Source organism: Camelus ferus, chromosome 23 (genome assembly GCF_009834535.1).
Source record: "Camelus ferus isolate YT-003-E chromosome 23, BCGSAC_Cfer_1.0, whole genome shotgun sequence".
In the NCBI taxonomy this organism is placed as follows: domain Eukaryota; kingdom Metazoa; phylum Chordata; class Mammalia; order Artiodactyla; family Camelidae; genus Camelus; species Camelus ferus.
The window spans coordinates 30070601-30087236 of record NC_045718.1 but is presented as its reverse complement, the minus strand read 5'-3'; the positions used below and the strand labels follow the sequence as shown (position 1 = coordinate 30087236).

At 42.9% G+C, this 16636-nt stretch overlaps 1 protein-coding gene across 1 annotated transcript in view; it reads right to left on the bottom strand.

The window, feature by feature from the left end:
- The window catches only part of LOC102510705 (left-right determination factor 2), a 29455-nt gene that overhangs the window by 6872 nt on the left and 5947 nt on the right, over window positions 1–16636 (bottom strand). Inside the window, exon 2 of the mRNA XM_032466591.1 lies at window positions 14746–14865. Coding sequence (XP_032322482.1) covers window positions 14746–14833 — 88 coding nt within the window. The 5' untranslated portion in view covers window positions 14834–14865. The remainder of the gene's footprint in view (window positions 1–14745; window positions 14866–16636) is intronic.

Here is a 16636-nt window from a genome sequence, read left to right as displayed (position 1 = left end):
ATTGTGGCCTCTGCTGCTTCTCTGTTCCCCTTTCCTCTCCTCTCCCACCTCCACTTCCTCAGAATTTGTGTAACTCACAAGGAGGAATTCAAATCCCATCTCGGAATTTATATACAACGTTGTTCCAACACCCCTGGAAATCTAAGGCGCCACCTCTGGGTTGGGCCGAGCAGGCCTTCCTGCTCTCCCAGTGACAAGTGTAGCCTTCTTCAAAAGAATAGCTGTTGCCTTTCTTTGCAAGTGATTAGCAGGGAAAGGACTTACTTCATGCAAACATTTGGGCCTTAATTCAGGCCAAAAGGTGCAGAAGTGTCGCATTTACAGGCGACCAGAGACTTGTGGCCCTCAGTCCCCGGAAGCTGTTTTGGTCTGGTGTTCCATAAATATGCAATAGTCCACTATAGGTGAGAGGAAGCGCTGTGGCTTATCAGGGGCCAGGGTGGTGCCAAGGATATAACACCCAGGCTGCCCTTGCCCACCATGGCCCCCTCGCCAGGCCCCCAACCAACATCTAGATCCCCAGGAGCTCCCTGGAAGCTCACAATGAGGCCTTGCGGCCCCTGTGCTAGTTTCAGCAGGGACCTGCTGTCACAGGGCCAAGGGAGGCTGGGCCCCTGTGCTGCTGCTCCCTGAGCATCTCGTGCCCACACGAGACTCTCTCCCACTGAGGAGATGCCTCAGGGCTGAGGACCGCTGGGGGTCCCTGGGGGCCAGAAGCTGCTTCTGTACCTGGGGTAACTGACCAGTTAAACAGAAACTTCATATTCCAGAGAAGAAAGTTAAGTGGAAGGACCTTCCTCTGCTGGATTCTCTGCTGTCCCCGGATGTCTCACTGGTGCTCCTGGGCTGGCCTTCCAGCACAGAGTTGACTCTAGAGCTGGGCCCTTCATGGGAAATGGAAATGACTGGGACCAGTCCTGCCTCTGTGGATGGGCTTCTGGGGCCCAGTACTTAGGGAGCACCTAGGGGCCACTGGTGCCTGGGCAGGTGGTCCATGGTTCAGAAATTGAGAATCCTTCCCAATCTTGAGGACCTTCCTGAAGCAGAGAGAACCTGGGAGTAACTGTTACACCCATAGGGTTTGTCCAGCAAGGTGCCCCATCTCTCTTCTTCCCTGGTCACTTTGTAGAATCAGAGGGCTTAATGCTAAAATGGACTGGCCAATCCATTCTCCTGCCTCTGGGTTTTTAGAGGCTCAGAGAGGTGACAACATCCTCGAGCTCACCCAGTTAATGACGATGCCTGCATAAAGTCAGGTCTTCCAATTCCCAGCCCCAGATCTCTCCAAACCCTCCAACTATTTCCAGTGCACAGTCCTGCATGACCCCCCGAAGTGATCCATCAGCCACAGGCAAGCTGGGGACTCAATCAATCCAGGGTCAGGTCCGAGTTGGGGAGGGGAAGCAGGAGAAGCAGACAGAGGGCAAATCCCCCAGACTCCTGAGGCTTTCTGGACACAGGCTCCTGGTCCTGAATGTGGATTCCAGGCGGACTGAGGAGCTTTGCTGGGGAAATAAAATAATTGGGTAGTTAGCTTGTGGCCAAAAGAAGGCTGCGAATGTGGATTGGGAGACTGTTTTCAAGGGACTCATTAGTGGTCAGGAGGAAGGGCAGATGCCCTTTGTCATGCAGAGTTGGGAACGAGGCATCCTCTCAGACTGTGTGGATCTGGGTGGAGGGTCTGGTTGGCAGTCTGTGGAGTCCAGTTGGGCTTCAAAAGTGGAACCACTGTAAAATAGCCTCTTCTGACCTTGTGGGAGGAGAGACTACTTACAAAGCCCGTCTAAATCTGACCTCTCTCTCCACAGGCTTGCTAAGGTGGAAGAAATCCATACTGTTGACAAACCTGTGTTGTTAGGAGTTTTAAAAGTTTGTGAAGACTTTTCTTTTCCCCAGAGATATTAGGCTGTGAATGCTTTAAGTGCAATCGTATGAATGCTGTACAAGAATGCAGATTCTCAGTGCTCCCATCTGTTGGCATGCATACACATTAGGACTGGGGGCACTTACAACCAGTCTCCTCCCACCCAGGTTCTTTAGATAATTCAGCCTTTCAGCTTGCTTGGTTCCCCGCACCCAAGTCCACGGTTTCTGCAGCAGCTCTCCCCGACCTGGCATTATCAAGCCTGGCCATTCCACACAGCTTGGCCATCATGGAGCCACGAAGCCAGCTACCCCTGAGCTTTAGGGGTGGGCCCCTCATCCCTCCCCTCCACTCACCCCAGACAGCCTCTCCACAACCCCTGTTCTGGCAACTCCCACCTTCCCCCAGGTCTGGGTTTGTTCCACAGGGGATTCCCAGGGGATGGTGATTTCTGCCAGAATCACAGAATCATGCCAGAAGCTGATGTAACAACAGATTCCTGGACCCGAGCCCAGGCCTCCTTAAAGGACTTGGCTGGGGGCCTGGACCAGAAACCTGAATGTTAGAGCTTCTGTGCACGGGGTTGGGTGGGAGGCAATAGCAGTCCTGGGAGAGAAAAGCATCCCATCTTCCTGTTCAGTGAAATGTAACCCCGCCCATTCCAGATGATTCCTCAGCTTCCTGATTGCCTGTGATGAGAGGAAAGAAAATGACCAAGAACAAAATAGAACAAAACTTTTTCCTGAGGTCTTTTCTGGGCTTTCCCTGAAAATCTGAGAGTAAGAACAAGCAAACAGAAAGGATTTTGGCTTTTTTTCCTCTAAATACTCTGAACATAATCCTGTTACATGCAAAGTATGTTTAATATTTAATGCTCCAGAGTTAACATTATATAGGTCAATCCATCTAGTGAATTGTAATTGTTGTCAATTTTTCTCTCAATTTCTGTTTCTTCTCCTCCATCACCTTCCCCTGCAAAAACCCCTTGTGTCTTTCCCCCCAGCTGCAATACTTCTGAATATTTTCACATTCAAGAACTGTGGCATAGGAGGCCGGAAACCAGGGTGCTAATTCTGAACCGTGCCTCTCTGCCTGGGTGACCCCTAACTTGTCACTTTCGTGGCCACATGGAGCACAGACAGTGGTTTCTCCTCCTCTGAGGCCCTGCCTGCTTTCCCAGCCCCATGCCCTGCCCCTCACAGCCACCCTCCACTCAGCATTCTGGCCTCTCACAGAGCACCCCCCGGAGGGTCATCTCTTGGCTCATTCCTCATCTTTTTTTATCCTTGAAATGTTCTCATCTGGCAAGTCTCAGCATATATTTCCCTTCCTTTATGAAAATCCTTCCTAATGTTCTGACTACCTCCCAGCCCAGTTCATCACTATGTTCTCTGGATGCCCTCGGTCTTGGTGAGAACCGTAGGATGACTCTCCCTGTGGCACCCTGGAGAGATACACTGGAGTGAGCTCTCCCCATAGGGCACCAGCTCGGCGAGGGATGGACACCCTCCTGTTGGATCTTGTAATCATTCCTAGCATGGTGCCTAGCAAATAACTGGTGCTCAAACTGCATTTGACAAAAGAAAGAGAGACAGAGAGAGGCAGGGGGTTGGGGAGCAGGGGGAAAAGGAAAAGAGTGGATGGATGGATGAGGCCCTTTTTGCTAAAAACATCTAAGTGGGAAATTAGAAACATGAGACTAGATTAAGGCCAGTATTGATCAGAAAACTAATAACCAACACATACAACTTTAAAGCTGACAAACACAGACACTTGGCAGATGGACAGACAGTGAGCAGTGTCTCCTACACTGACACCTAACCCCTGCTCAGCTTCCCCAAAGCTGCATCTTATATGAGCTTGCAGGACATCAGAACCCACACAAGCCCAGGTGTGTGATAACATGGGTGTAAAGTAACGTGTTCTCCTGTTTTTACCTGACAACACACCCTCGACTGCCTCCCTGCCCTGGGAGACACAGCCAGGAGTTGTCCCGGCCAAGGCTGGGCCCCGGTTCTCCTGAACTCACATGATTGCCTTGGCCCTTCCTTAGGATCACCATGTTCTAGATGGAAAAGTCTTTAAGGCCTGGATCAGATCATGTTTTCTAGGCTGTTGGTACACAGTTCATCCATGTGGAGCCAGAGTTCTCACCAAACCAGGGGAGAGCATTAGTAGAGGGTGGTGGTGTTGATAGTGGATATCATTCACTGATATTTGATAGCATAATCATTACTATGATATTGATACCATTATCCTATTCTCTAATCTCCAGAGCATATCTGATTAAGCAGGGAGGAAGGATTTGCACATTCTGACAGGTAATTGGAAAAGTGGCCTAAGTAAACAAAATACATATTAACGAGCGTGGAGTCATTTGGAAATCTCTAGGATTAGCTCTGTCCTGCTGGGCCAGATCCTTTTTCCCAGATACTCCAGCATTTTGTCAATAGTTCAGCGCTGCAACCATCATGGAAAGGAAACGAGCTTTTGCCATCCACTCTGGTGAGAAGCTACTGACGTGTTTTAGCCCCTTCCTGCATGTTCATTAGGGAATGTGACACTCCAACTACCAAGCAGCCCCAACACCTCCAGGAAACACTTTTTGCTTCCTCTGCAATGCAACTCTAAGCTGTCCTTTGAGCATTTGGCCTGCTGCTTGCTCTTGGAGCTCTGAGAGGTTCCTGGTGGGAGCTGATGAGTTTTCCTAAGAGCCTTTTGTGTATGAATGTGTGTGTGTGTGTGTGCGCACGTGTGTCTATATTTGTTCAAAGACATATCTAAACGTCTTTAGACATTTAGACCTGGTACTAAATCAAATACCAAAGAAAGGTTTATAATGGAAAGCAATTGTCTCCCACTCCATCCTTCCCCACTCTTCAAACATCACTTCTGATAGTTTACCTCCCAAACCATAAACATGTGCTTGACTTCTTAATTTAGATATGGCTGTTGACTCTCTGCTACAAAAAAAAATGAGATTTAGCTCCTTTTCCTCTCACTTTGCATTCCATCCTCCTCTCTAATTTTTAATAAGTGTATTGGTAATTTTAGTTCTTTTTGTCACTTTTACAAATTTAAACAATATATGAAAACCTCTATTGCCCACCCTTGAGCATCAGACAGCGTCTTAATATTGCACCACATAACACAAGACAACGAAGCAGCTGTGTCTTCCACCTCCACCCCGACTCTCCTCCCCCAACCCTGAACCAGCTACACCCTGGCATTTGCAATGTCAAGCTTAGTAACCTTAACCTTCTGCTCAGTCCTTTGTTTATAAGTTGATTTTAAATGCTGAAAACCAATAAATAGTATTTATGTTACTATTATTATGTAAATATTATAGGGCCAAAAAGGATGCTAAGATTACATTTATCTTGCTATGGGTTCAAAAAGAAACTCTGGGCCACCTAAAGAAAAGCATTTCTGCCACCAAAGACAAATGGATTCTCTTTTCTTATTGTCCATCAATTATTTCTAATCTACCTCATTTAATTTGCCTTATATTTGGACCATGATTTCCTTCCCCATTTTTTCATTATTCTTAGAGTTGCTGATTACTTTTCTTATATTTGTTGACAAAAGAATACTCTGCCTTCACCATATCTTCAAAATTATTCAGCCTTTCCTCCATCTATCTGTTTGCAAAGGAGCTAACTTTTTTTCTAGAGGCATCATCCCTCCTTTCAGAGACCTTCATTCTCCTGCTCAAATCTGGATAAGGCTCTTCTCAGCTGCTACACAGTTGTCATTGTACTTCCCTTCACTGCTATTTTGGGTCAGATCTACTGTTTTCTGCACCCCTTGTTTTCCTCTTTCTCAGTTTCTCCTTCATTTTGCTGGGATACATCTTCAAGTAACTTTCTCAGAAAGGGAGGTTGAATTCTGAAAATGCCTTTACTTGTTCCTTTTACTTGATTGGCTGGGAATAGAATTCTACTTTTCAAATTCATTTTTACCTAGAAGTTTTGAGGCATTGTTCTATTGACTTCTAGTAATCAGGGTAGTGAAAAGTTAGATGTCATTCTAATGATTTATTAGTATTACTGTTATTATTATTATTATTATTGTTTGTTTTCTCTGGAAGCTTTTGAACCTTCTTCATATCCTTGGTATCCTATAATTTCACAAAGTTGTGCTTAGAACCAAGTCTTTTCTTTTATTCATCCACCTCAGCACTTGTAAGCCTTTGCTTTTTTAATTTCAATTTTTTTCATTAAGAAACTATAAATAAGTTCTCATTGTAAAAGATTTAAACAATACTGATAGAACAAAAGCTTCCTTATTCTAATGCTGCTTCAGCTTCCCTACCTCCCTGCAAACTCTTCCAAGGTTATTAACCACTTCTATCATTTTGGTGTGTATGCCTTTGAACATTTTTTCCATGAATTAATATGTGTGTGTGTGTGTGTGTGTGTGTGTGTGTGTGTATTGCATTCTTTTTTCTTTTTTACATGATTGGGAGTCAAACTGCACAGTGTCCTGCAAATTTTTTTAATGAATTATAGTCAGTTTACAATATTTTTCAGTTTCTGGTGTTCAGCACAATGCTTCAGTCATACATGAATACACATGTATTTGTTTTCATGTTCTTTTTCACCATAAGCTACTACAAGATATTGAATATAGTTTCCTGTGCTATACAGTATAAACTTGTTTGTCTATTTTATATATGCCAGTCAGTACCCTGCAACTTGTTTTTTAAGTTTTTTTTTCATTTCATCATGGATTTTATTTCTTAATTTAGTATTATGTTTTATTGAGATATAATTAACATATAACATTGTATAAGTTTGAGATGTAAAACATGTTGGTTTGGTACATTTATATAAACTATAATAATGTTACGAAACACTTTTATCACATCACATAATTATTATTTCTTTTCTGTGTTGAGAATAATTAAGATTCAGTCTCTAAACAACTTTGGAATTTATGACACAGTATTGTTGACTATAATCACTCTGTTGTGCATTAGATCTCCAGAACTTATTTATCTATTAGTTGCAAGTTTGCACACTTAGACAACCTCTCTCCAATTCCCATACTCTCAGCCCCTGGTAACCACCATTCTACTCTCTGTTTTCATAAATTTAATTTTTTTTTAGATTCCACATATAAGTGATGTCATACAGTACTATCTTACTCTGTCTGACTTATCTCACTTCACATGATGTCCTCAAGGTCCATCCATGTTGTCACAAATGGCAGGGTTTCCTTCTTTCTCATGCGGAATAATATTCCATTGTATATACACCACCTCTTCTTTATCCATTCATCTGTTGATGGACATTTAGGTGGTTATTATATTTTGGATATTGCAAATAATGCTGCAGTGAACATGGGGGTGAAGGTATCTCTTTGGTTTTTCTCATTTAACAATATTAAAGATATTTCCATGTTGGCCCACCTAGATCTATTACAGTCCTTTCTACACAGTCATGTTTCAAAGTATAGAAACAGTCCCTGATGGACTTTTAGATTTTCTTCCATATTACAAACAATGCTGCAGTGCAAATTCTTGAGCATTCCTCTTTGTGCACCTGGATATGGGGGTTTCTTTAAAACAGATACTGAGGACTAGATAGAAAGTGTACATATTTTACCACTTTGTTAGATTCTGTCAGACTGCCAGCCAAGAACAACAGACAATCCAATTGTATCTAAGAGAGTTTGTTTCCTCACATTCCTCATCCTGTCTTAATTAAACTCCTTCATTTCTCTAATCAATGTGGGATGGGAATGAAAATGGATTGTATTGCCTTTATGTGCATTCCTCTGATTATCAGTAAGATGGAACAGCTTTTCCCATGTTTATTGGCCATTTAGATTTCCTCTGCCTGTTTTTATAGTGTGTGGTTTGTCTTTTCCTTATTGATTTGCAAGCAGCTTTCTATATATTCTGGATACAGACCCTTTCTTGATTATATATGCATGGTGGATATATTCTCCTAGACCATGGCTGGGATATTCCCTTTTTTATGTTTTCTTTTGAAGTTTCTAGCACTTTGTATCTTACTGATACAAATGTATGACAGGCATACCTCATTTTATTGTCCTTCAGAGATATTACCTTTTTTTTTTTAAAACAAATTGAAGGTTTGTGGTGACCCTGCATCGATCAAGAGTCTCAACCACATTTTCCAATAGCACTTGCTCACTTCATGTCTCTGTGTCACGTTTTGGTAATTCTCACAATATTTCTAACTTTTTCATTATTATTGTATTTGTTCTGCTGTTCAGTGATCTTTGATGTTACTATTGCAGAAAGATTATGACTCGCTGAAAGCTCAATGATGATTAGCATTTTTTAGCAGTAAAAAACTTTTAAAGTAAGATATGTAAATGTTTTAGACATAATGCTATTTCACACTTAATAGATTACAGTATAGCGTAAATATAACTTTTATATGCACTGAGAAACCAAAAAATTAGTTGGAATCACTTTAGAGCAGTTCTTGCTTCATTGCAGTAGTCCGGAACTGAACCTGCAGTATCTCTGAGGTACGCCTGTAATCCTTTCCTTTTTGCATCTTATTTAAGAACGTCTTCTTTACTCCAAGATCTGTAAGCCCTATTCATCTGAAGTCCTTTAACCTTGGGAAATCTCTTCCTCTTCTTTTTTCTTTTAATAAAATTTCATCTTCCCAACCCTGTCCATCCCCTCTCCATGGTCTCTGTTCTTTCTACCTAGACCTGACTGAACTGCTACATTTCATCTGTCATTTATTTATTTATTTATATTTATATATTGTCTTTGCCCGTGGCTTCACATTCTAAAATATTCATAACTTTATAGCCGAGCTCTTCTGTTGCTGTTTCTTATTTTAAATAAAAATTTTATTTTACAACAGCAAAGGAAACCATATGCAAAATGAAAAGACAACCTACAGGCTGGGGGGAGGGATAAAACAGAAGTATGGGATTAACAGATACACACTACTATGTCTACAATAGATACACAACAAGGATTTACAGAACAGCATAGGGAACTATAGTCACTATCTTGTAAAAACTTATAATGGAAAAGAACCGGAAAATACATGTGTGTGTGTGTGTGTGTGTGTGTGTAACTGAATCACTTTTCTGTACACCTGAAACTAACACAATATTGTAAATCAACTATAAACTTCCATTAAAAAATCATTCTGAGAATACTAATTATAACTTTTGAGCATTTTATGTTCCGAAATAATATTTGTCTACTTCTAGAGTCTGTCCTTCAAAGGGAACCAACCTAAGCAATCAACTATTTATTACTTTCAAGAAAGTAGAGCTGTGGGTCTCCACTATAAAAACTTGTTCTTTGGCAAAGATCTGAGGGCACATCTCCCCATTGTGAATTTAGGTCAGTGTGCTTCCTGTACAGGGATAAGTACATTTCAGCCTCATCTGCAGTGGGAAGCTGATTGGGGCACTGTGAACAAAAGGGACATCCCTGGACATCACCGGAGTCCCTTCTCCAAGGGCGACCTCTAGGCTCCCCCAGGGGCACTGAGCACAGAACCGGGTGGCCCCTTCACTCTTTCCTGAGGAAAACTTCTCTAAGGAAAGGAGCCTCCCCACCCGCACTGTCCCCAGAGCCTGGGGAAGCCTCTAAGGTGTGCAAATTGAGGGACTGGGATGTTGGGGCCCAACACTTTGCCCAAAGCCTGCAGAAGGAAAGCCTCCAGCATGCCCCACAGAAGCCGGGAGAGGCAGTGAGACTGCGAATGAAACTGACATGCTGTTTGGAAAATTAAGAACAAACAGGACAGCACAGCCCATGTCCCTGAACCCTCATGCAACCACCTGCAGCCTGCAGCCTCTCAGAGGAAAACGTTGCTATTGCCATATGTTAATATTGCCTGTTACTGGATGTCTGTAAACAGACTACTTTTTTTTTTTTTTTCAAAGCCTGCAGAGTCCTTGCAAGAAGGAAGCCTCCACCTGAGGTGGGTGGGATGACCTTTGCAAGGCAGTCTGGGGACAGGACTCTGAGGCAAAGGCCCTAAGGCTGGTCTCACAGTCCTGAGGACTTGTTTGTGTTGTCCCAGAATGAGGAGCCATCTCCCTTTGAGGGAGGCTAAAGGAGGGAGGCTGAGTGCCACCCTTCTCAGGCCTCTGTGGGAGAATGCCAGGAAAGAGAGAAGGCGGAAGGTCAAGAGAGTTTTCAAGAAGGATGCAGCAGAGATAGGACCTTGCTTCCCTGGCACCCTATTACTTCCTCTACCTTTGCCACGTCACCGTGGTTGCCTCTTAATCGTTAAAGGTGGGAGGAAAGTTGAGAACTTACTGGAGTCCAGCCTCAGCTGGTGTGAGACATGTCCAGCCGGACTCTGGAGGTCTTTGAATGTCAGCTTCTGGCCTCCCAGAGGCTGAAGCCCCGTCAAGAGTGCAGAACCCCCTTCAGGAAAAGCATCTGTGAGGAGGGGAGGAAAGTCAACCCTGGACCCCCAAATGGTGTCACCTTTCCTCAGAAGGAGTAAGGCTAAGAGCAGACAGGGACCCTGTGGCTCCGTGATCCCAGCCCAAAGGCTCAGCGCCCACCATTCATGTCTACCTGGACTCCTAGCCAGTACATATGTTTCATTTTCATCCTCACAAAAAAACTTTGAGACAAAAAAACTGAGGCCTAAACACACAAACTAATTTCATCCAAGGTGAGTGTCAGGGACCCCACTGGGATTTGAACCCAGGCCTCCTGACCAGTATAGGCTGCACCCAGAGTGCCTTAATCTCATGGGTAAACAATCTCCTAATCTCAGTAGATGGGCTACTTCTGGGCAGCCAGCTAATCCCATCCGCAGTTCATTCATTCAATCAACATTCACTGAGCGCCTATCAATCACCAGACACCTCAGAGCTCGGGAAACAAAGACAGGGCCCCAGCGTCAGGGAGCCCACCCCACAGTAAACACACAGCTGCCTGGGGTGATAAGTGCGGCAGGGCTGAGGCTAGTGTGGATTCCCGGTAGCTTCCAGGGAGCAGCAGACGTCAGATTTCCCTTCCTTTGCAGTTTGGGACCTTTCCGTGCCAACTGGCCGATACACTGAGCTTTGCCATCCACTGAGCTTTGGGGCTGAAGAAGGGCCCGGGCACAGTGACTCACGGGTATGGTCCCTTCAGACCCGTCTGTGCCGCAGCCTTGACTGCAAAGCAGGTGTCATCCTTGATGCCCCCAAAGACACTGGCCAGGCTGCCTGTAGTCCTGTTAATGTGATCAGGCTTGGCAACAGTGTCAATGAACTGGTGCTCAGGGCACCTGAAGAAATAAGACAGAGCCTAAAAGAAATAAGGGTGATGAGTCGGGGAATGTGGGACTGAGACCTGAATCAGAGGTACTGGCTTCTTCACACAGCAGGAACCCCTCCCTGCTTCTGAGTGGCCCCAGCGCCTGCTCCCAGCTCACAGGGTCCTGAACCACATTGCCCAGCCCAAACCCAGCTCCACCTCGTCACAAGCCAGGTGGCCTTGGGCTGCTCCCTGTGCCTTAGTTTCCACAACTACTGAATGAGGACGATGATAATAGAGCCTTCTTTGGAGGGTTATTTGAATCAGTATTTCTTAAGCACTTAAATAGTTCCCCAAACATGGAAAACACTATGGAAGGGCTTTAAAAACAAAACAAAACAAAAGAAGGAAGGGATTCAAGAGGCTACTTAACTGGCCCCACTGCTTCAGCAGGATCCTATCCATGGAATGTGGAGCAGCTGAAAGAAGACAGGCTTAATCAACTGGAAGGTAGGGTAGCACTGTTGGTGGGAATGTAATTTGGTGTAGCCACTATGGAGGATAGTATGGAGGTTCCTTAAAAAACTAAAAATAGTTACTATATGATCCAGCTATCCCTCTCCTGGGCATGTATCTGTAGAAAACTCTAATTTGAAAAGATATGTGCACCCCAATGTTCACAGCAGCACTATTCACAATAGCCAAGACACGGAAACAACCTAAGTGTCCATGGACAGATGACTGGATAAAGAAAATGTGGTGTGTGTGTGTGTGTGTGTGTGTGTGTATACACGACCCCGGACCTCCTGCACGCTAAGCATGCGCTCTACCACTTAAGCTATACCCTCCTCTCGAACACTTTTTTTAATAATCAGAAAAGTGAGATTTTTGTTTTGCTTTGCTTTGTTCTTTCAATGCACAAACTCTGGAATTACAACAGATAAATTCTGCCAGTAACCTATCTGCTGAGAAGCTTGGGCAAGTTATTTAAGCACTCTGACAACTCAGTATGATCCACCACAAAATGGGAGAAAGAATACCTATTTCGTGAAGTTTTGGGGATGAGAAACTGAAGTAAAGGGCCAGCACCTGGTGGTTCCTCAGAAACAATGTGCATCGGGACACCACCCTCCCCTACACCTTATACCAGAGGGGACCCCCACTGGGGAAGAATCCCATTCTTTCTTGAAATGTCACAGTAGAACTTTTACAAGTTTACAGATTGGCTTTGCTGCCCTTACAGCTTTGAAAAACATTCAGAAGGAAGTGCTTCTAGACTGCATAAGCTATATTCATTAACCCACACAATCAAAGAAATTTCCTTCTGAGCATTCAAATGAAAAGAACATTTCATGTATAAAGCGGTCCTGCAGACAAAAGTTGTCAAGAGCTGTTCAAGGGTTGGGGATTGTTACTGATAAGAATTGTGACACATTGGAATATTTTTCAGCCACAAAAAAAAAAAGAAGAAAATCCTGTCACTTGCAAAAATAGGGATGGAACTGAAGGACATTATGCTAAGCAAAATAAGCAAGACACAGAAAGAGAAATACTTGTGTGGCCTCACTTTATGTGGAATCTGAAATAGTCAAACTCATAGAAGCAGAGAGAAAGCTGGTGGGGGCCAGGGGGTAGGGGTAGGGGGAAGCAGGGTGATGTTGGTCAAATGCACAAAGTTTCAGTTATGAAAGATGAGTAAATTCTGAAGACCGAATTGTGGCATGGTGACTGTGATTAATCATACTGTATTGAATGCTTGATATCTGCTAAGAGGATGTATCTTAAATCTTCTCAACACACACAAAAATGGTCAAGAACGTAGAGGTGACAGATATGTTCATTAGCTGGATTGTGGTGATCATTTCACAATATATATGTACATCAAAACATCAAGTTGTATACCTTAAATATATGCAATTTTTATATGTCAATATCTCAATAAGGCTTTAAAAAATAATTTTTTTGTGAGTCCTGTCAGGGTCTCTGTCCACTCAGGTTATGGTGGGGGAAGGGAAGAAGAGGAAGGGAGAGGAATGGGGAAACTGACTGGGGCAGGGGTAGCCCAGAGGACCCCCACCAGCACCCCTGGCCTGGCTCTCAGGGGAGCCCTCCTAGGCAGCACAGAGGTAGAGAGGTAGGAGGCAATTTCCCTGACTCTGACCCTGACCCTGACCCTGAGCCTGGGCCAGCAGCCAGGCAGTGGGGAGAGAGGAGGGGGTCCCTGCTGTTAAGGGAATCACAGTGGTTACCCCAACATCTGAAGCATTTCCAAGGTTCTTTTGCTCAGTGGTCCTCTTCCTCAAAACCCTGTGAGATCACAGGGTCCTCCTAAATGAAGAAATCAAGGCCAGAGAGGTCACAGGACTTGCCCAGGGTCACCAAATGGAGAACACCTGCTCCTTTAACTTCAGGCCAAACAGGATTCAGGCAGTGGCCATGAGGCCCCAGGTAGGAGAGGAGGGGTTAGGACATGAGCTTATCATGAGCAAATGTTTAAAAATCATTTTACAAACATTTACTGCTTTTTCTACTTTTTCTATTGCTTATGTAGACGATTATTTTCTTGCAGTTCTGCAGGCTGGAAGATCCAAAGTCAAGGTGCCAACTGATTTATTTTCTAGTAAGAACTCTCTTCCTGATGTGCAGAAGGCTGCCTTCTTGCTGTGCCTCACATGGCAGAGAGAGGGTTCTGCTATCTCTTCTATGAGGGTGCAAATCCCACCATGAGGGCCTCACCTTCATAACCTCATCTAAACTTAATTATCCCCCGAAGACTCCAACTCCTAATACCATCACTTTGGAGGTTAAGGCTTGCATGTACAAATTTTGGGGGGATACAGTTCAGTCCACAGATTCACTCACTGTGAACCCAGAACACAGTGCATTTAACAAGCTCCAGTTGGACAGCTCCTCACCACGACCTTCTCAGGAAGGTGCTGTCATTATCTCCATTCCACAGATGAGGAACTTGAGGCACAGAGTGGTGGGTAACTTGTTAGTGACTTGAGCCGAGATTTAAACTCAAGCCACCTGGTTCCAGAGGCAAAGGAAAAGTGCTGCGAAGGAGAAGTACAGAGGACTTGGAGAGAAAATGAAAGTGTGTGTCCAGGGTCTAATTTAGGAAGGGGTGTCAGGTCTCCATGATGCACTAACATTTAATGATATGTGAAGAATGAGTAGGATTCAGCCAGGCAGGGCGGTGGAAAAAGAGGCAACCTGCCCCAGGCTGGTGGCTGAAAACACCCAAACAGCCAGATTTCTGATGATCATTTTGAAACCTGAAAATGGGGTTGGGGGGGATATAATTAATTGTACCTATAATCCTATCATTTTCATTCCTCCTCTTACTCCCTTACAACCTGTATCTGTACATACCCCAAATTTTAATAGATAGTCTATATCAAGGTTTGATGAATTTTGGTTTTTAAAAATTTTTTAATTTTAAAAATATTTTAAATTTGTGTACTATGTGACTATATTAACTATTCAAACATTAAATGAAATTATATTCAATGCATTTTCTGATTATAGAATTATTTCATTTTTTTAATTTATTTTTAAATTTTTATTGAAATATAGTTGATTTACAATGTTGTGACGGATTTTGTTTTTAATTTAGTAGAATTTCACACTCTTTCCTGTTTTGTATAGTTACTATACTCACCATTTTGACTGCTCTCAGATGTCATCATGTGGCCACAACACAGGTTGTTTCCAGTTTTCACTACTGGAAGCATCGCTATTACAAACATCTCTCTGCATGCAGCACTTTTCTTCTTTTGACCTGCAGGAAGTAGGGGTAGGTTTACAGGTGGTACTGGCACTTTTGATGCTCTGTTTGCCCAGCTGCACTCCAAAAGAAATGTTCACATTTTCTAAGTCTCTGGCAATGAAATGAGTGTATCTGTCTCCCAGAATCCTCAACAGTGCAGAGAATTTTCAAACTAGACTTCTTAAGTAAATACTGACATAAAATGACACCTTAGTATTGTTTAAGTTGCCCTTCCTTACAATTTTAATTATTTTTCATATTTATTGTTTTATTTCTTCTAGGCTATCTTACGTTGAAAAAGGATAATTTTAGATGTTAGCTGCAGAAAATATCCAAGAGGTAATATCCTCACTTATATCTCAAGGGACAACTTGTCTTTAAAGTCTTTCATGTAATTAAGACAATGTGGTATTGGTAGGGCTAGACAGGTATAGTAATAGAACAAAAGAGAGTCAGAAACAGACCCATGAATATATGAACACGATTTATCACAGAGAACACAGGGTTCCTATCTTCATGAACACAGAGTAGGGCAAGACTCCTTAGACACGTAGGACACTAAAAGAACTATCATAAAAGAAAAGATTGCTCAATTCGACTGTATTAAAATTGGAGATATTTACTTACCAAAGATATTTTAATTAACTAGAAACAGAAAGGAGTTAACCCGTAAAAGAAAAAAAAATAAATAAAGCTATATTAAATTTAAGACTTCCGTTCCTCAAGAGCCACTGTTAAGAGTGAAAAATCAAGCCAGAGAATGGGAGAAGATATTCACAATTTATATACTTGACAACGGACTTGTATTCAGGCTATAGAAAGACTTCCCAAAAGTCAATAAGGAAAGAACAGTAAGATGAAATAGACAATCCAACAGAAAAATGGGCAAAAAACTACAACAGGAGTGTCACACAAAACTGCAACAGGTGTGTCACACAAAATAGACAATCCAACAGAAAAATGGGCAAAAAACTACAACAGGTGTGTCACACAAGAGGCTATCCAAGTAGCCGATAAACATATGAAAAGATGTTTGACTACATCTGTCATTAAGGAAATGCAAGTAAAAACACAAGACAATACCAGTATCCTCCCACTGTAACAAAAAAGACAAAAAGTACCAGATGTTGGCATTTCTCCCAATATCTCCTAAAGGAGAATTTATATACATCCTATGACCAGCATAGGTGTATACCCAACAGAAACATGTCCATGTGCTCATCAAAAGCATGTACAAGAATGTTCACAGCAGCTCTATTTGTAATGCCTCTGACCTGGAAACTACTCAGATATCCATCAATCATAGAATGGATAAACCATCACAACAGAAGCAACAAACACGAGTGACTGGCAGCTATCCAAATCAGTGCTCTGAATCCCACATGCAAACATACACCAAAGAGAACTAACTTCATCTTCTGTGTACATTAAGCCAGGACAGTGGTTACCTTGGAGGGGTGGTGACCAGAGAAGGCATTAACAGGCTCTAGGGATTGCTGGTAATGTTGATTCTCAATCTGGATGCTGGTCATATAGTTCATTTGTGAAACATTCACATTGTACTGTATGATTTATTCACTGTTCTGTACAGTTATATTCAATAACATGTTTATTCTAAGACACCATTAATGAAAAGGCAAGCTGAGAGTAGGAGGAGATATTTGCAACACATAAGAAATACACAGTACATTTATCACTTAGCTATTTGCCTGCACACTAAATTAAGTAAGGGCTTTTCATTTTAAGATCTCTTCGTCTTTAACTGTGAATTTTTATGTGTTTC